At 48.6% G+C, this 21,086-nt stretch overlaps 1 protein-coding gene across 1 annotated transcript in view; it reads left to right on the top strand.

Moving 5' to 3' along the window:
- The window catches only part of PRMT7 (protein arginine methyltransferase 7), a 63,045-nt gene that overhangs the window by 28,724 nt on the left and 13,235 nt on the right, over positions 1-21,086 (top strand). The window contains exons 13-14 of the mRNA XM_044269532.1: positions 12,327-12,416; positions 15,541-15,702. Of these exons, the coding sequence (XP_044125467.1) occupies positions 12,327-12,416; positions 15,541-15,702 (252 nt within the window). The remainder of the gene's footprint in view (positions 1-12,326; positions 12,417-15,540; positions 15,703-21,086) is intronic.

Genomic DNA, 21,086 nt, shown 5'->3' with positions numbered 1-21,086 from the left:
CTTTAGAAACAGCGCTACCCCTGTCTATGTAATTCAGCTCCATTAACTTGAATACTAGACGCAGCCCATGGCCTAGTGGGGCGCTGTTTCTGGAAGTAAGCAGAAAAGTTTCTCTGATCTCATGAAACTTGTGTGGAGACTGGTGGTTGGAGAAATGCTCCATAATTCTTGATGCAAGGTGTGATGAATACCACCCCTCGTGTCCGCTGACGTCAACCACGTCGAGCTCACGAGACCTGGTATGATCACGGGGTTTACCAAAAACGTGAAGTTACGCCCTCCAGAGGAGCACGTAAGGTCAGGCTGGTATAGTTTACACACACACCTCCTGTCCACGCGGGCACAGAGAGGCAACAAGCTGGAAGGGCCTTTTCACTGCCGCAGTGAAAACAGCCCACACTCAGCCCGGGTAACTGCCACCAGTTTCTCGTTTGATATAAGCCCGGTCCGCTAACGGGATTATATAGGGTCAGAAACCAACCCGCGGTAGCTTATAACTAGGCCAAAACACGGACGTGGGGATTCGTGATCGAGATACAAGATAGCACAAGATTAAATTATAGATTTAATCGCTATAAGAGCACACTAGATATAACACACTATACACAGACAATATATATACGGTGGTCTGAGGTTACAGATTACAGGGTATATGGTTACAATAGGATTAAGCAGTGTGAAAGTAAGTTACCAAGTATGATGAGAGTTCCTTGGCGATGTCCTGAGCAGGAGGCCACCCGAGGGGCTGTGTTCTCCTGCTATTTCCTGGGTCCCTCTAAACACATGTGTAGCATGCGACCCCTCTTCAGAAAAAGACGCCCCCTACTTGCTGGCACCAGGCTTTTAACCTGCAGCTGGTCCGTCCCCTCCCTGCCTCAGGGAGGGGTCAACTCCCCCTCTTCTGGGCTGACAGTGAATGACCCACAAAACACTTTAGGGGTCATAGCTCCAGACCAGAGGGTCACAGGGAGATGGTTCTGGGACTAATGGACCTGCCTGGGTTCAGGCTACAATTAGAGCCCAAACCTGGTACCGGTAGGTGGCTTCTATGGGGAGATATGGGTATCTCCCTACCCCGACTGGGTACGAGTAAACAAAGACCATGGGACCGTACCTCGTGGCCACCGGGACACAAATATGTATCCGGTTTGCGTCTGCGGTGGCCAGGTGATTCATAATTCCTTATGAGAGGTAGGTGCCAATATGTCTAGGAAATCTCATTGATCCAGGCCAAAGCAGATACCCCCTGCTGGGGGTTTTCCTGCAGATTCAGGTGGCTCCCAACTGCTGCACAGAGGTGTGAACTTCTCCTTGAAGCTTGGACCCCCTGAGGGGTGTCTTCCTGGCCAACTGAGTCATGCCAAGAGGTGCATAAAATTACAATCAGGGCTGGGGGCTTTGAAGCAGGGAAATCCTGTCAGCAAATGGGGGGTGTGAGGACATGGCTGACAGTAAATATTAATCCATATTCCTCACACCTCCCCCTTTTAGAGGGCGCCAGGGGGCAGCACATTCCTGTGCTCCCCCGTGCGCCCATCCGCCCCCTCTCCTTGTCGGGATAGCCCATCGGCGTTCCCGTGGTCACGGCCCCTTTTGTGGCGAATGGTCAAGTGATACTGCTGGAGAGCTAGGCTCCAGCGTAGCAGCCTCCCATTCGTCCCGGATACGGTGTTTAACCAACTGAGGGGGTTGTGGTCGGTCTCCACCGTGAAGCGGCGCCCGTATAAATACGGCTGCAACCGTTGCAGTGCCCAGACAATTGCCAGGCACTCCTTCTCCATTGTGGAGTACGCCACCTCCCTCGGCAGGAGCTTCCGACTCAGGTACAGAACAGGGTGTTCCTGGCCCGTAGTGTCAACCTGGCTGAGTACGGCACCGAGGCCGAAATCACTGGCGTCAGTCTGCACTATAAACGGCAGCGTAAAGTCGGCCGCCTGGAGTACAGGGAAGCTCGATAGGGCGGCCTTCAGCGCTCGGAAGGCCGTCTCGCAGTCGTTCGTCCAATCGACTGCGGAGGGCAGCTTCTTCTTGGTGAGATCCGTCAAGGGCTTCGCCAGGCTACTATAGTGGGGAACGAACCTCCTATAGTACCCTGCGGTGCCCAGGAAGGACATCACCTGTTTCTTGGTCCTGGGGGTGGGCCAGGATGCGATAGCATCCACTTTCCCGGGCTCTGGCTTAAGGGTCCCCCCGCCTACCCGGTGCCCCAGGTAGTGGACCTCGCTCATGCCCAGCTGGCACTTTTCCGGCTTGATGGTCAAGCCTGCCTGGTGGATCCGCCCCAGCACCTGCATCAGGTGCTGCAGGTGATCCTCCCAGGTGGGACTGAAGACGGCAATGTCATCCAGGTACGCGGCCGCGTACCTTTCGAGTCCCTTAAGCAGCGTGTTGACCATCCGCTGAAAAGTGGCAGGGGCATTCTTCATGCCGAACGGCATCACTGTGGATTCGTACAATCCAAAGGGGGTGATGAAGGCAGAGCGTTCCCGCGCCTCCGGGGTCAGGGGAATCTGCCAGTACCCCCGGCTCAGATCCATGATGGTCAGGTACTGGGCCCCGGCCAACTGATCGAGCAGGTCATCGATGCGTGGCATAGGGTACGCATCGGTGACCGAGACAGCGTTGAGTCCCCTGTAGTCCACACAGAACCGGGTGGTCCGGTCCTTCTTTGGGACGAGGACCACAGGCGAGGCCCAAGCGCTGTTGGATGCCTGGATGACCCCCAGCTTCAGCATCTCGTCAATCTCCTGGCGCATGTGCTGCTGCACCTCCAAGGAAACCCGATATGCTGAACGCCGGATTGGGGGGTGATCCCTAGTGTCCACGTGATGGACAGCCAACTCTGTCCTTCCGGGCTTGCTGCTGAACAATTCCCGGAAGGGGTGAAGGGTGGCCCACAGCTGGGACCGTTGGTCCGTCAAGAGCTGTTGGCCCACCTCCACGTCCTCGATGGACCCACCCGCCTTCACCTGGGTGAGCATGTCCAGGAGGGTTTCCTCTTCCCCCTCCTCGGGGAGGTTGCAGACAGGGAGGGCACATTCCCCCCTCTCATGATGGGCCTTCATCATGTTCACGTGGAAGGCCTTACGCCTTCCTCGGGCGTGGTCCAGGGTGACCAGGTACGTCACGGCATTGAGGCGCTGATGCACGAGGTACGGGCCTTCCCAGGCCGCCTGAAGCTTGTCCTGAGGTACGGGGACCAGTACCCATACCTTCTGACCCACCTGGTAGGTCCTCTCACAAGCGTTCTGGTCATACCATCGCTTCTGGTCGGCCTGGGCCCGCTCCATATTATCGTGCACCAGCTGCGACAAGGCCTGCATCTTGTTCCGGAAGCGCATGACATATTCGACGACCGACACTCCAGGGGTGACTACCTCTCCCTCCCAGGCCTCTTTCACCAGAGCCAGGGGCCCCCGCACACGTCGCCCGTACAGGAGCTCGAAGGGGGAGAACCCCGTGGAGGCCTGTGGGACCTCTCGGTAAGCAAACAGCAGATGTGGGAGGTACCGCTCCCAGTCACGCCCGTGGGAGTCGACCAACATCCTAAGCATCTGCTTTAAGGTGCCATTAAATCGTTCACACAGGCCGTTTGTCTGTGGGTGGTACGGGCTGGTCACCAGATGTTGCACCTGTGTTTGCTTACAGAGGGACTCCATCAATTGCGACATGAACTGGGTCCCCCGGTCGGTGAGCATTTCCTGGGGAAAGCCCACTCTGGAGAAAATCTCCAGCAAAGCAGTAGCCACCTTGTCGGCCCGAATGGATGACAAGGCTACCGCCTCCGGGTACCGGGTGGCATAGTCTACTACCGTCAATATGAAGCGTTTCCCGGAGCTGCTGGGAATGGACAGCGGTCCAATTAGATCCACAGCCACCCTCCTGAAAGGCTCTTCAATTATGGGCAGCGTTACCAGTGGGGCTTTGGGGCGTCTCCCCGCCTTCCCCACCCGCTGGCAGGTGTCACATGAACGGCAGTAGGCAACCACATCAGCCCCCATCTTTGGCCAGTAGAAATGCTGGGCTAATCTGGCCCTTGTCTTAGCGATCCCTAGGTGTCCAGCCATCGGAATCTCATGCGCCACCTGCAACAACTCCTTCCTGAACTGATAGGGTACCACTAGCTGTTGGTCCCTAGGCCACGCCTCCTGTGAGCCCGGCTGGACCGTGACCCGGTACAGCCGTCCTTGGTCCCAGACCATCCGCTCGAGGTCTGAGTCCGAGGGGGGCTGTTCCGCTTGCTCCTTGAGAGCGTTCAGGCTGGCGTCAGCCGCTAACGCTGCCTGAAACTCCTGACTGGACATGGCCAGAATAGACGAGACTGCCACGTCCCCTGTCAGGTCCCTGGGACCTGTCTCCTGGCCTCCCTCTGACTCGGCAGCCACTTGGTCGGAAGGGGGAAAGCCATCAGACCCCTGAGGGGCCCCTAGGGCCCCAGCACTCACACTGCGCGTGACAGCAGCTATGGCCGCTGCCACTGCTGGTAGTGCCTGCTTTCCCTCGGCTCCTGACCAAGTCGCCAGTCCAGACGGACTAACCTGGCCCTCTGACATCCCAGTGGGGGAGGAACACTGCACTGAGAGTTCACCTGGCAGTCCTACTTCTCCTGGGACAGCCCTGACCTCATTTGCATCCTCCCCCCCTGCAGCTGTCTGCCCCCTGCTTGTCCCCCCAGTCACCACACTGGAGGACAACAGGGTCCAGCAGGCTTGCTGGCTACACCCTGGGGCTTCCGCCCAGCTGACAGGAATGACCCCCTCCCCACTGAGGGGAGAGGCACACATTACATCCCCCACATCCCCATCAACATGCATAATAGGTACATTCACAGTATTATCAGGGGGGGACATCACATCACATTCTGGGGAATCGGACCTTGGGGTGTCAGCGGCCACGTACTTAGACACAAGCCGCCCCAGGTCCGTCCCCAGCAAAACACTGGCGGGGATATTTGCGGATACCCCCACCTCCCTTACCCCTCGACCGGCGCCCCAGTCCAGATAGACCTTGGCGACGGGCAGCGCCGGTTCCACTCCTCCAATCCCGGAGACAGTGAGGGATCTCCCGGGCAGTAAATCATAGGGTGTCACCAGTTCAGGCCGTACCAGTGTCATTTCAGCGCCGGTGTCTCTAAGTCCCATGGCCACGGCCTGGCCCACGGTGACCGGTTGAACATTGTCAAGGGACCTCCCACCACCCCCACCCACACACAACACCGTGGACGGTTTCCGGGTTGATGACTGGGACGGATCCCTCGGGCGCTGGGGACACATGGCTTTGAAGTGTCCTGGCTGCTTACACAGGTGACAAAGTCGGGGTTCCCCCACCGACGTGGAAAGTGCAGCAGGGGCCGGTGCCCACTTGGGCCTAGGGGCAGGGGTAGCAGGTGCAGCGTGCGTCTTACCCCCTCTCCAGCCGACAGGTTTCCGGGCCTCTGAAGTCCTGTTGTTGGTGTATTCATCGGCCAGGGCTGCGGTTGCGGAGGCCCCCTTTGGCTTCCGGTCACGGAGGTACTGCTGGAGATCCTCTGGGCAGTTCCACAAGAACTGTTCTGTGGCGATGAGCTCCTTCAGCTGCTGGACGGTGGAGAGCTCCAATCCTGTGGTCCATTGGTCGACCGCTCTCAGCAAGGCCCGCATGTGATCGGCCCAGCTCTGGGTAGAACCCCGGTGCAAATTCCTGAGCCTTTTCCGGTACGACTCAGGGGTTAAGTTATACTGCCTGACCAGAGCCTGTTTGATGTCCTCATAGCTCAGGATGGTCTCGCTGGGCAGGTACCCGAAGATTTCAAGGGCTTTTCCCCTGAGCCGTGGCGTGAGGAATCTGACCCACTGGTCCTCTGGCAGCTGGTATTGATGGCAGGCTGTCTCAAATGCCAACAAAAAGGTGTCCAGGTCCCCATCTTTGTCCAGTAGGGGAAAGTCCTCCGCCCGCAGTTTGGGAATCCGGACCTCTGGAGACTCACATTGGGCTGGGGATGGCTGCTGGAATTGGAGCTTTAGCTGGAGCATCTGTAGCTGGTGCTCACGCTCGGCCCGCTCGCGACGCTCTGCAGCCTCTGCTCGCTCGCGACGCTCTGCAGCCTCTGCTTGCTCGCGACGCTCTGCAGCCGCCAGTAGGAGCTCAGAGGCTGCCTGGTCTCCAGCCTGGAGACGGTCCATGGCAGCTTGTAGGAGAGCAGCTGAGCCAGCTTGGCTGGGGGGAGGGGCAGGTGGAGCGAGGCCCGCCGCGGACCTCACCTCTGGCGACTGGCTCCTTGGGGAGCTTTGGTTGTGCTCCCCCTCGCCTTCCACCTCCTCTCCGCCCCCATTTAAAGCATCGGCCATCTCCTTCGATTTGCTCCTTGTGATACTGGCCGTCATTGCAACGGGTGGTCACTGACACCACTGCAACCTGATGCACACACACCTTATTGTATCTGCCCTCAGACAGTCTAGTGTCGAACTGATCTTAAGACTCCAGCAGCAAGAGCTACTGCTGGTCGTCTTTAGTGTCTGGGAGTATGGGTCTCACACTCACACACACTAGTATCTCGATCCCACTTTGCTGCCACCAATATGTGATGAATACCACCCCTCGTGTCCGCTGACGTCAACCACGTCGAGCTCACGAGACCTGGTATGATCACGGGGTTTACCAAAAACGTGAAGTTACGCCCTCCAGAGGAGCACGTAAGGTCAGGCTGGTATAGTTTACACACACACCTCCTGTCCACGCGGGCACAGAGAGGCAACAAGCTGGAAGGGCCTTTTCACTGCCGCAGTGAAAACAGCCCACACTCAGCCCGGGTAACTGCCACCAGTTTCTCGTTTGATATAAGCCCGGTCCGCTAACGGGATTATATAGGGTCAGAAACCAACCCGCGGTAGCTTATAACTAGGCCAAAACACGGACGTGGGGATTCGTGATCGAGATACAAGATAGCACAAGATTAAATTATAGATTTAATCGCTATAAGAGCACACTAGATATAACACACTATACACAGACAATATATATACGGTGGTCTGAGGTTACAGATTACAGGGTATATGGTTACAATAGGATTAAGCAGTGTGAAAGTAAGTTACCAAGTATGATGAGAGTTCCTTGGCGATGTCCTGAGCAGGAGGCCACCCGAGGGGCTGTGTTCTCCTGCTATTTCCTGGGTCCCTCTAAACACATGTGTAGCATGCGACCCCTCTTCAGAAAAAGACGCCCCCTACTTGCTGGCACCAGGCTTTTAACCTGCAGCTGGTCCGTCCCCTCCCTGCCTCAGGGAGGGGTCAACTCCCCCTCTTCTGGGCTGACAGTGAATGACCCACAAAACACTTTAGGGGTCATAGCTCCAGACCAGAGGGTCACAGGGAGATGGTTCTGGGACTAATGGACCTGCCTGGGTTCAGGCTACAATTAGAGCCCAAACCTGGTACCGGTAGGTGGCTTCTATGGGGAGATATGGGTATCTCCCTACCCCGACTGGGTACGAGTAAACAAAGACCATGGGACCGTACCTCGTGGCCACCGGGACACAAATATGTATCCGGTTTGCGTCTGCGGTGGCCAGGTGATTCATAATTCCTTATGAGAGGTAGGTGCCAATATGTCTAGGAAATCTCATTGATCCAGGCCAAAGCAGATACCCCCTGCTGGGGGTTTTCCTGCAGATTCAGGTGGCTCCCAACTGCTGCACAGAGGTGTGAACTTCTCCTTGAAGCTTGGACCCCCTGAGGGGTGTCTTCCTGGCCAACTGAGTCATGCCAAGAGGTGCATAAAATTACAATCAGGGCTGGGGGCTTTGAAGCAGGGAAATCCTGTCAGCAAATGGGGGGTGTGAGGACATGGCTGACAGTAAATATTAATCCATATTCCTCACACAAGGTTATCATATCAAGAAGATTGTTGGCGCGTGAGCTGATGTTCCTGGCCTGAGGCTTTCATATGAGTAGTGGGGGGATAAACCAAATTCCATCTCTCTTTTTGCAGAGGCCGTATGAACGCCTGGAATCTGATGGGTTGCTATAGCATAAAAAAGGGTCACTCACCAATATATTCGCTCTAGGATTTCCCTTATACTTCATTGATTGGTCATTTTGACATCACATACATGTAGTCACAGGCCACATTGTCAATGGACTTTAGTATTATACAGTGGATATAAAAAGTTTACACACCCCTGTTAAAATGTCAGGGTGCTGTGCTGTAAAAAAAAATGAAACAAAGATAAATCATTTCAGAACTTTTTCCACCTTTAATGTGACCTATAAACTGTACAACTCAATTGAAAAACAAACTGAAATCTTTTAGGTGGAGGGAAGAAAAACTAAAATAATGTGGTTGCATAAGTGTGCACACCCTATAACTGGGGATGTAGCTGTGTTCAGAATTAAGCAATCACATTCAAAATCATGTTAAATAGGAGTCACCATACACCTGACATCATTTAAAGTGCCTGCTTAACCCCAAATAAAGTTCAGCTGCTCTAGTTGGCCTTTCCTGAAATTTTCTTAGTCGCATCCCACAGCAAAAGCCATGCTCCACAGAGAGCTTCAAAGCATCAGAGGGATCTCATTGTTAAAAGGTATCAGTCAGGAGAAGGGTACAAAAGAAATTCCAAGGCATTATTCCCCTTTCACACGGGCGAACGCATTGCACCCGCACTGAATCCGGACCCATTCATTTCTATCGGGCTGTGCACATGAGCAGTGATTTTAACGCATCACTTATGCGTTGCGTAAAAATCGCAGCATGCTCTTTATTGTGCGTTTATCACGCAACGCAGGCCCCATAGAAGTGATAAGGGCTGCGTGAAAATCGCAAGCATCCACAAGCAAGTGCGGATGCGGTGCGATTTTCACGCACGGTTACTAGGAGACGATCTGGATGGGGACCCGATCATTATTATTTTCCCTTATAACATGGTAATAAGGGAAAATAATAGCATTCCTATTACAGAATGCATAGTACAATAGCGCTGAAAGGATTAAAAAAAATTAACTCGCCTTAATCCACTTGCTCCCGCAGCCCGGCTTCTCTTCTGTCTTCTTTTTTGCTGTGTGCAGGAAAAGGACCTGTGGTGACGTCACTCCGGTCATCACATGATCCATCACATAATCTTTTACCATGGTGATGGATCATGTGATGACCGGAGTGACCTCACCACAGGTCCTTTTCCTGCACACAGCAAAGAAAAAGACAGAAGAGAAGCCGGGCTGCGGGAGCAAGTGGATTAAGGTGAGTTAAAAAAATAAAATAAAAAAATTAACCCCTCCAGCGCTATTGTACTATGCATTCTGTATTCAGAATGCTATTATTTTCCCTTATAACCCTGTTATAAGGGAAAATAATACAATCTACCCAGGACCTAACCCAATCCCGAACTTCTGTGAAGAAGTTCGGGTATGGGTACCAAACATGTCGATTTTTCTCAAAACGCATTACAATGTTTTACACTTGGGTGAGAAAAATCTGCATTTTCCCGCAACGCAGCCGCCTCTTATCCGGGCAAAAAACATGACGCCCGTGTGAAAGAGGCCTTAGCTATACCATGGAGCACAGTGAAGACAGTCATCAAGTGGAGAAAATATGGCACAACAGTGACATTACCAAGAACTGGACGTCCCTCCATAATTGATGAAAAGATGAGAAGAAAACTGGTCTGGGAGGCGACCAAGAGGCCTACAGCAACAATAAAGAAGCTGCAGGAATACCTGGCAAGTACTGGTTGTGTGGTACATGTGACAACAATCTCCCGTATTCTTCATATGTCTGGGCAATGGGGTAGAGTGGCAAGACGAAAGCCTTTTCTTACCAAGAAAAACATCCAAGCCAGGCTACATTTTGCAAAAACACATCTGAAGTCTCCCAAAAGCATGTGGAAAAAGGTGTTCTTGTCTGATAAAACCAAGGTTAAACTTTTTGGCCATAATTCCAAAAGATATGTTTGGCGCAAAAACAACACTGCACATCACCAAAAGAACACCATACCCACAGTGGAGCATGGTGGTGGCAGCATCATGCCAAGGGGCTTTTTTTTTCAGTTGGAACTGGGGCCTTAGTTAAGCTCGAGGGAATTATGAACAGTTCCAAATACCAGTCAATATTGGCACAAAACCTTCAGGCTTCTGCTAGAAAGCTGAACATGAAGAGGAACTTCATCTTTCAACATGGCAACGACCCAAAGCATACATCCAAATCAACAAAGGAATGGCTTCACCAGAAGAAGATCAAAGTTTTGGAATGGCCCAGCCAGAGCCCAGACCTGAATCCGATTTGAAAATCTGTGGAGTGATCTGAAGAGGGCTGTGCACAGGAGATGCCCTTGCAATCTGACAGATTTGGAGTGTTTTTGAAAAGAAGAGCGGGCAAATCTTGCCAAGTCAAAATGTGCCATGATGATAGACTCATACCCAAAAAGACTGAGTGCTGCAATAAAATCAAAAGGTGCTTCAACAAAGTATTAGTTTAAGGGTGTGCACACTTATGCAACCATATTATTTTATTTTTATATTTTTTCTTCCCTCAGTTTGCTTTTCAATTGAGTGGTACAGTTTATAGGTCACATTAAAGGTGGAAAAAGTTCTGAAATAATTTATCGTTGTCTCATTTTTTTACATCACAGAAACCTTACATTTTAACAGTGTAGACTTTTGCATCCACTGTACATGCTTCTGTAGTGCAGTGACATAACTAGAAATGACCGGGCCCCACAGCAAATATTTGAACGGGTCCTCTCCCAGCAACTTCTTCGCATCTCCTGACTCTTGTGCAACCCCCACTGAGTCTAGTCAAGATCGCGCTCTGAGACGAGGCCCGGCAGCCGCTCTGTCCGTTTCCTATAGAGTCGCTGTATATAATCTCATTGCATAATGTACAATAAAATCTTTTAGTCCATCTCCTAGGTGGGCCCCTTGTGAGATCGGGCCACAAAGCAGCCACATCCTCTGCTTCCCCTATAGCTACGCCCCTGCTGTAGTGGTCATGTTTTTCATTTTGCACAGGTGTAAAGCATACTTCCTGACACTAGAGGGAGTCATGGCACCGCTTCACATATCACTTCTAAGCTGTTGATATAGTAGGATTAATTAAACATAATTAAATATATACCTTGGTTGCAATAGTTGGTATAAAAGCTAGATGGCTACAGAGGCGAATTCCTTTGTCTTGGTGTTCCCACCTAGAGTATCCCAATTGCGTCCAGATGCATTCTATGAGGATATAGACGTCGCTCTTTTTTTAAAAGACACGTCACAATCCTATTGGTTCATTTGTATTTTTAGGTTGTAAGGGTGACACCCAGCTTTTTGCTAATAAAAGGGGGGGTCTTCTGCTGTTTGGGGTCAGAAGAGGAACACTCAAGTACAAACATGAGTCGTGTCTTCATTGCAGACAACATGGTCAGGTCCTTTGTTTAAGGATCATACAAAAATTCTACCGTGACACTGTTTTATGTCTCCGTTATATCTGAATCTTACTTTAATAAAGTTAGGAGGTTGTTGGCATCTTACAAGCTTTTTGTTGGAAAAGTACCCCAAAATAAGCTGACGATAGGTTGTCCTACTGCATCCAGCTTTGGTCTGCAATGTACGAGGTAGCAAGTGTTCATTTTCCCTGCAGGTACATTAAGCGTAACGCGGCGCCTATTGAAATCAGCGTGTCGCCACAGACTTGCCCGCGGGGAGACTCTCTTTGTTGCCCCTCTCTTCTAGCTAATTGTTGGAGGTCTCGAATTGGAGACATCCGCCTATTAAATCAGAATACCTTAATAAGGAATTTGAAAATGGATTTTCTAGGCCAGACAGCTTTCATTAATATAATTGTCTCATTAGGACAATGATGATGATGAGCTGATCACCAGGGGTCTGCGTGCTGAATCAGCTACTATCGTTCGGGGACACAGCAGTGTCGGCACATTTTCCCCTACAGCTTACGTAATATATGGTCACGCAGAGACCTCCTCTCCCAGGATTACTGCAGGGAGGGGAGCGGAGGCTCTTGTAATGGCTATAAGCCCTATTAAGCCATATGGACTTGGGTTTTCCTGAAAGGTTTAAGGAGTTATCCGCTTTTTACAGCTAATTATTGTGAGAGTAAGTTGTTCACAAGATATCCTGCTGCTGGGACCTCCGAGCTATAAGCCGTAATCTGCAGGGGAACCTGGAAGCAATTCCCCTGCTGCTCTACCACAGGGGAAATACAGGACTAATTGGGCTGTCTATATAATACATTGGGGGTTTAGGAAATCCTCCTGGCGAATAGATGAAGGTCCCCATCGAGCAACCCAGAATTCCCTAATAGATTTGTTGGAATCATTGTCTAATTTGGCTCTTTACTCTTTCTTCGTACAGATTTTGCAAATCAACCACCTCAAAGACTCAATTCACATCTTACAGAAATCTCCAGATAAACTTACTGCGGCTGATCTTGGGGAAAGGAAGGTAACAGAGTCAATTGTCTATGTGGCATATAATCAGATCGGAAACCAACCTACCGGCCACTTTGCTGTCAAATAATTGGTTTATCTGTCTTGTCCCTTTTAGGAAATTATATGTGCCCATATTATGCCTATATCACGTTCCTGCAAAGGACCACACGTGTTTTGAGCATATGGAAGTTTAAAGGGGCTACCCAACAATGAACATTTATTATGTTTCTATAGGATCAGTCATAAATGTCTGACCACTTGGGTCCTCCACCAATCACTAAAATAAGGTCTCCGGTCCTCTTTACTGCACGACTACGTGTGCCCTGCTGCTCCTTTCAAAATCTTATACCCTAAGTTTATGCGTTGGGCGTTTTACAGCGCGTTCAAACGCGCTGTAAAACGCTCAACACATAAAAACCAATGCTTCCCTATGGCCCTGGTTCACACTTGAGCGTTTTACAGCGCGTTTGAACGCGCTGTAAAACGCCCAACGCATAAACAAGTTCTTGAGCTTTTTTTGGGGCGTTTGTCGCGCGTTTTGGCCATAGACTCATTGGACAACACTGCAGTCAATCACACAAACGCGCGTTTACTATTTCAAAAAACGCGTGACAAATACGCGAGTAAAACGCGCGTTTCAGAAACGCTCAGGTGTGAACCCAGGGATAGGATTGATGGAGACGACTCCGTTCAGCACTCTGCTGTTTCCATTAGCCACCTAGACATTGAATGGACATTCAAACTCCTATTCACTGTGGTCATGCAGGGAGGAGGAGTGGACGTTCTAGTAGGTGGTGTGGACCCCAGCAATCGGACATCTGTCTTGTGGAAAGGTGATAAATGATTGCGAGGAAACCCCTTAAACACAGAACACGTTACTGGAATAAATGTCCCTTACATTTCTTACACCACTTATTTAGTCCTCCACCAAGTCTTAAAGGGGGTTCTCTGGGATTTACATATGGTTGACCTGTCCTTAGAATAGGTCACCAATATGAGATCAGTGGAGGTCCACCTCCTGGGACCTCCACCGATCAGCTGCACAAAGAGGCAGCAGCACTCTGAGTGCATAGGGCCTCTTCCTAGGCCAGTTCATTACATTGCTTAGGTGCAGCTCAGTCCCATTCAAGTGAATAGGCCAGGGCTGCAATACCATGCACAGCCATTATACAATATACTGCGCTGTGATGGGTTAGCTGCGAGGAAGCTGCGGTGCTCACGGGAGCACTGCTGCCTCCTCAAACAGCTGAAGCCTAAGCAAGACGCCCAGTAGTGTCAGCAGTATTACTTGCTAGGGCATACATGTACCTTAGGAATTCCCTAAAAGGACCTGTGCATTTTACATACACTTGTAGTAATGTATTGAAATATACAGATACGCGAACTAAAACAGAAGACAAAAAAATAAATAAAATGTGGTCAGTGGACCTTAAAGAGGACCATTCACCTCTCCTGACATAATTGTATTCCACATGAAATGGCAATTCTGGAGCATGTCTTCTTTTGACTCTATGTTGTGCTATTCCTCTGTTGTTCCTGATAGAAGTTTATGAAGAAAGGTACAACTGGGTGTGAGGCCCTGCACAGTCGGACACTATGCATTCAGTGCTGCCATGGTCAGACTGTGCAGGGACATCCCCCCCAACCTGTACCTTTATTCATAAACGTGTAGCAGGAGTAAGAGAGGAATAACGCAGAATTTATATAAAGTTATAAGAAAAGGTGCTCCAGAATTATTACATGGGGAATGCAAGTAGTTACTAAAACAGACATGTCAGGAGAGGTGACACAACACTAACAAATGCTGCCCCATATGCCCGGGCCCCTCACACTGATTGTACTTACCGGGCTCCTCGCTCACTTCGCTGCTCCTGGTCACCGCACGGCCACTGCGATGAAAACATCTGGGGGGGGGGGGGGGGGGCAGGCGGTGACGGGGATGAGCCTCCCTAGCGGCACGGTGAGCCAGGTAAGTAGAATCAGTGTGAGGGGCCCGGCATATGATGGAGCATTTGCTAGTGTCGAACTAACCCCTTTTAAGTGGTTAACTGAGAGGACAGCCGTTGAAGGGTTGTCAAGTGTTATGTAAAGAAAACTCAACAAAAACATTTCAATATACTTTGTTTTACCGTCCTCATGATCTCCGCTTGCTGTCATCAATGGAAGTACTAGCTGCATACATTCAGAGAAAACCCGTCCAGTCTGTTACAGTGTATCAGTGCAGCCAATCCTGAGATAAGTACATTGTCTCCCCTCTCCTGGACATGATACATTGTACCAGACTTCTGCGATACTACATTAGCTTGATGGAATTAAATCATCAGCTCCAAAATGCCCTCCAAACTAGAGCGGTGTATAGTGTAAGATAATTCTTATCTTCATACTCACTTGCATTACGACATTGTGTGCCAACAAAACTGAAGTAACATGTATTGAGAGGACTCATTATGTGTAGTGTTGAGCGAACTTGTGTTTTAAGTTCGGCGTCTAAAGTTCGGGTTTGGATTATCGAAGAATCGCGTTATGGATTCTAAATTCCGTTATGGTCCGTAGTAGCGGAATCCATAACGTGATTCTTTGATAACCCGAACCCGAACTTTAGACGCCGAACTAAAAACACAAGTTCGCTCAACACTAATTATGTGTTCAGCCCAGGAGTCCTCTCAATGCGTTTTACTGCTGGTCTGTGGGAGCGCAGCATCAAAATACAGTATGACGATAAAAATGACATTCCCGGACTTGGCGTCACTTACACTATACACCGCTTACTGTAGTTTGGGGGGCGTTTTGGAGATGTCAGATTTCTTGAATTTTTTGCATATTATGGACGTGTTCTACGATGACGTTGATGAGGCCTGTGTACTGGGTCCCTAGCCTCTTCCTAGAATGAAGGCAATGTGGCATTTTGTCACTGACACACTGGAGATTTCCAGCTATGGGGACCTGTGACATTCTTTTTGTATATTATCAATGTGCTCCCTAGAAAAGTTGTAGCAAGGAGTCCTAAAGCTGAACAGATGATAATGGAAGATTCCTATTTTCTGAGCTGTTAAAACTGAAAGTGTGATGCTAGTGTGAACATAGCCTTGTTGACATCTGTGTATACGTGATATAACCTTTTTGACCTTGCTTTTTAGCTAACTGCTCTGATTGGGGAGCCCTTTTTCACCACCAGCCTCCTACCATGGCACAACCTGTGTTTCTGGTACTCCCGTACGGCTCTGTCTGACAACTTGGCTGAGGACTGCGCCGTCCTCCCCATGTCTGCTTCTTTATATGTGTTGGCTGTTGAATTTAAGGTAAGTGTAGACTTCCAAGTTAAAGAAGGTATCTTCCCTTTTTTCCGTCTAGCAGATGTGGGTGCTGGGTCACTGTAGATGACGTGACAAGTATTGCACATATCTAGCTTTAGGTGCAGAGAAGCCACGTGTTACGGATTCTGGAAACAGAATAGAACTGCTCCATTCAGTTGCTGTAGCACTGGGGAATCTTTACACGGGTCTACAATTGGCCAGGTAATCGCTTACAGAAGACAGCGATTATCTTCTGTGTAAAGGTGCCGCCGACTACGAAACACTGGTTTATCAGGTAATATCATCTTTTGCGCAGTCACCAAAATCATTGTTTGCCAGAAGCAGATTGTGCCGTCTAAACACACTCTGCTGTATGGGGACGAGTGATGACATTAGCAATCACTCCACCCCATACTGTGGAGGAGATCGCTGCATGTAAATACATCGGCCTCCTCCACAGAGGAGCAGGCGATTGTCCGCAAGCAACTCTTCCTTCCCGACAATTGTCTGATAAATCAACCAATGTAAAGTGACCTTAACATATAAGAATGTTACATTGCAGTTATGTGACCATATAAAGTCTCAGATCTTATGATACATTGCCCCAGCTGCTATAGATCCTCTTTTAAAGGGCTTCTCCGGGCTTTTAATATTGATGATCTATCCTCAGGATAGATGCAGGCCTCGTCATAAATTAGGCGCATCCTCCGGCAGTCCATGCGCCTAAGCAGAAATCTTCAGCAGCTCAGAGCTGCCGTAGATTTCTGAATTCATTTGTGCCAAAAAACTTGTGTAAATGAAGATAAAGTTGTAGTGGTGGCCGGTCACACCCCTTCCAGTTCTTGTCACACCCCTTCCAGTTCTTGTTACACCCCTTCCTGTTCTTGTCACACCCCTTCCTGTTCTTGTCACACCCCTTCCTGTTCTTGTCAGACCGCTTCCTGCCCTTGTCACACCCCCTTTATGAAAAGTGGTGAGGACGTTATAAAACTGCCCTTTGTGAATTGGTTTTGTAAAAATTCACATATAAGAAGTCGCAAACACGTGTTTGTGATTGTTTAAGGCCACTTTTCTAGCGCAGGGAGATAATAAATCTCCCCTATGTGCACAAATAAATACATAGGTAAGAAAAAGTCATCCTTGAAATATTTGGTCTCCTACATTAATAGAGAATAGGATCGTATATACAGTCCTACGGGAAAGCCACTATTGAGGGAAAAACATCAAGAATAATTCACGATAAAACATTTTGCACACATGATTACGCCCTCTTAAAGAGGTGGTCACCCCTTCCATACCTTGAACTAGACAGAAATAATAAAGAATAAGAAGATGATTCTTATATTCTCCAAATACATGGATTCTGTAAATCCAGAACTATAGGTATTACTCAAGAAGCAAACACGCATTCTTTAGATCATCCTCAACTCCAGTCCTCAGGGCCAACCTGCCTGTCATGTTTTCAGGATTTCCTTAGTATTGAGCAGGTTATATAATTAGTGTCCATGCATCAGGACTTGCCACAGGTGTTCATTCTGTGGGATATTCTTACCGGAATTATGACCGGAAGGTGGGTCCTGAGGACTGGAGTTGAGAAACGCTCACATAACTTAACCATCTCCCAACTTTATAATGGGTTCTGGAACCAATTCTTAAAGATCAACACTAAAAAAACATTTTAAAAAGAAAAGGATGCAATTGAGCTCTTAACCACTTCAGCCCCGCTAGGTGAAACCCCCTTCATGACCAGAGCACTTTTTACACTTCGGCACTACACTCCTTTCACCGTTTATCGCTCGGTCATGCAACTTACCACCCAAATGAATTTTACCTCCTTTTCTTCTCACTAATGGAGCTTTCATTTGGTGGTATTTTATTGCTGCTGACATTTTTACTTTTTTTGTTATTAATCAAAATGTAACGATTTTTTTTGCAAAAAAATGACATTTTTCACTTTCAGATGTAAAATTTTGCAAAAAAAACGACATCCATATATAAATTTTTCGCCAAATTTATTGTTCTACATGTCTTTGATAAAAAAAAAATGTTTGGGCAAAAAAAAAAAATGGTTTGGGTAAAAGTTATAGCATTTACAAACTATGGTACAAAAATGTGAATTTCCGCTTTTTGAAACAGCTCTGACTTTCTGAGCACCTGTCATGTTTCCTGAGGTTCTACAATGCCCAAACAGTAGAAAACCCCCACAAATGACCCCATTTCGGAAAGTAGACACCCTAAGGTATTCGCTGATGGGCATAGTGAGTTCATAGAACTTTTTATTTTTTGTCACAAGTTAGCGGAAAATGATGATGATTTTATTTATTTATTTTTTTTCTTACAAAGTCTCATATTCCACTAACTTGCGACAAAAAATAAAAAATTCTAGGAACTCGCCATGCCCCTCACGGAATACCTTGGGGTGTCTTCTTTCCAAAATGGGGTCACTTGTGGGGTAGTTATACTGCCCTGGCAATTTAGGGGCCCATATGTGTGAGAAGAACTTTGCAATCAAAATGTGTAAAAAATGACCGGTGAAATCCGAAAGGTGCACTTTGGAATATGTGCCCCTTTGCCCACCTTGGCAGCAAAAAAGTGTCACACATCTGGTATCGCCGTACTCAGGAGAAGTTGGGGAATGTGTTTTGGGGTGTCATTTTACATATACCCATGCTGGGTGAGAAAAATATCTTGGTCAAATGCCAACTTTGTATAAAAAAATGGGAAAAGTTGTCTTTTGCCAAGATATTTCTCTCATCCAGCATGGGTATATGTAAAATGACACCCCAAAACACATTCCCCAACTTCTCCTGAGTACGGCGATACCACATGTGTGACACTTTTTTGCAGCCAAGGTGGGCAAAGGGGCACATATTCCAAAGTGCACCTTTCAGATTTTGCAGGCCATTTTTTACACATTTTGATTGCAAGGTACTTCTCACACATTTGGGCCCCTAAATTGCCAGGGCAGTATAACTACGCCACAAGTGACCCCATTTTGGAAAGAAGACACCCCAAGGTATTCCGTGAGGGGCATGGCGAGTTCCTAGAATTTTTTATTTTTTGTCACAAGTTAGCGGAAAATGATGATTTTTTTTTTTTTCTCTTTTTTCCTTACAAAGTCTCATATTCCACTAACTTGCGACAAAAAATAAAAAATTTGAGGAACTCGCCATGCCCCTCACGGAATACCTTGGGGTGTCTTCTTTCCAAAATGGGGTCACTTGTGGCGTAGTTATACTGCCCTGGCAATTTAGGGGCCCAAATGTGTGAGAAGAACTTTGCAATCAAAATGTGTAAAAAATGACCGGTGAAATCCGAAAGGTGCACTTTGGAATATGTGCCCCTTTGCCCACCTTGGCATCAAAAAAGTGTCACACATCTGGTATCGCCGTACTCAGGAGAAGTTGGGGAATGTGTTTTGGGGTGTCATTTTACATATACCCATGCTGGGTGAGAGAAATATCTTGGCAAAAGACAACTTTTCCCATTTTTTTATACAAAGTTGGCATTTGACCAAGATATTTTTCTCACCCAGCATGGGTATATGTAAAATGACACCCCAAAACACATTGCCCAACTTCTCCTGAGTACGGCGATACCAGATGTGTCACACTTTTTTGCAGCCTAGATGCGCAAAGGGGCCCAAATTCCTTTTAGGAGGGCATTTTTAGACATTTGGATCCCAGACTTCTTCTCACACTTTCGGGCCCCTAAAAAGCCAGGGCAGTATAAATACCCCACATGTGACCCCACTTTGGAAAGAAGACACCCCAAGGTATTCAATGAGGGGCATGGCGAGTTCCTAGAATTTTTTTTTTTTTGCATAAGTTAGCGGATATAGATTTTTTTTTGTTTTTTTCTCACAAAGTCTCACTTTCCGCTAACTTAGGACAAAAATTTCAATCTTTCATGGACTCAATATGCCCCTCACGGAATACCTTGGGGTGTCTTCTTTCCGAAATGGGGTCACATGTGGGGTATTTATACTGCCCTGGCTTTTTAGGGGCCCTAAAGCGTGAGAAGAAGTCTGGAATATAAATGTCTAAAAATGTTTACGCATTTGGATTCCGTGAGGGGTATGGTGAGTTCATGGGAGATTTTATTTTTTGACACAAGTTAGTAGAATATGAGACTTAGTAAGAAAAAACAAAAACAAAAACAAACAAAAAATTTCCGCTAACTTGTGCCAAAAAAAATGTCTAAATGGAGCCTTACCAGGGGGGGGGGGGGGGGGTGATCAATGACAGGGGGGTGATCAATGACAGGGGGGTGATCACCCATATAGACTCCCTGATCACCCCCCTGTCATTGATCACCCCCCCCCTGTAAGGCTCCATTCAGACATCCGCATGATTTTTTACGGATCCATGGATACATGGATCGGATCCACAAAACGCATGCGGACGTCTGAATGGAGCCTTACAGGGGGGTTATCGATGACAGGGGGTGATCAGGGTAATCAGGGTGATCACCCCCCTGTCACTGATCACCCCCCCTGTAAGGCTCCATTCAGACATCCACATGATTTTTTACGGATCCATGGATACATGGATCGGATCCACAAAACGCATGCGGACGTCTGAATGGAGCCTTACAGGGGGGTTATCAATGACAGGGGGTGATCAGGGTAATCACCCCCCTGTCACTGATCACCCCCCATGTAAGGCTCCATTCAGACATCCGCATGATTTTTTACGGATCCATGGATACATGGATCGGATCCACAGAACGCATGCGGACGTCTGAATGGAGCCTTACAGGGGGGTTATCAATGACAGGGGGTGATCAGGGTAATCAGGGTGATCACCCCCCTGTCACTGATCACCCCCCCTGTAAGGCTCCATTCAGACATCCGCATGATTTTTTACGGATCCATGGATACATGGATCGGATCCACAGAACGCATGCGGACGTCTGAATGGAGCCTTACAGGGGGGTTATCAATGACAGGGGGTGATCAGGGTGATCACCCCCCTGTCACTGATCACCCCCCCTGTAAGGCTCCATTCAGACATCCGCATGATTTTTTACGGATCCATGGATACATGGATCGGATCCACAGAACGCATGCGGACGTCTGAATGGAGCCTTACAGGGGGGTTATCAATGACAGGGGGTGATCAGGGTAATCAGGGTGATCACCCCCCTGTCACTGATCACCCCCCCTATAAGGCTCCATTCAGACATCCGCATGATTTTTTACGGATCCATGGATACATGGATCGGATCCACAAAACGCATGCGGACGTCTGAATGGAGCCTTACAGGGGGGTTATCAATGACAGGGGGGTGATCAGGGAGTGTATATGGGTGATCACCCGCCTGTCATTGATCACCCCCTGTAAGGCTCCATTCAGACGTCCGCATGTGTTTTGCGGATCCGATCCATG

The sequence above is a fragment of the Bufo gargarizans genome, chromosome 10, assembly GCF_014858855.1.
Source record: "Bufo gargarizans isolate SCDJY-AF-19 chromosome 10, ASM1485885v1, whole genome shotgun sequence".
Classification (NCBI taxonomy): domain Eukaryota; kingdom Metazoa; phylum Chordata; class Amphibia; order Anura; family Bufonidae; genus Bufo; species Bufo gargarizans.
The sequence above is the reverse complement of the archived record's forward strand: the minus strand, read 5'-3'. Positions and strand labels throughout refer to the sequence as shown.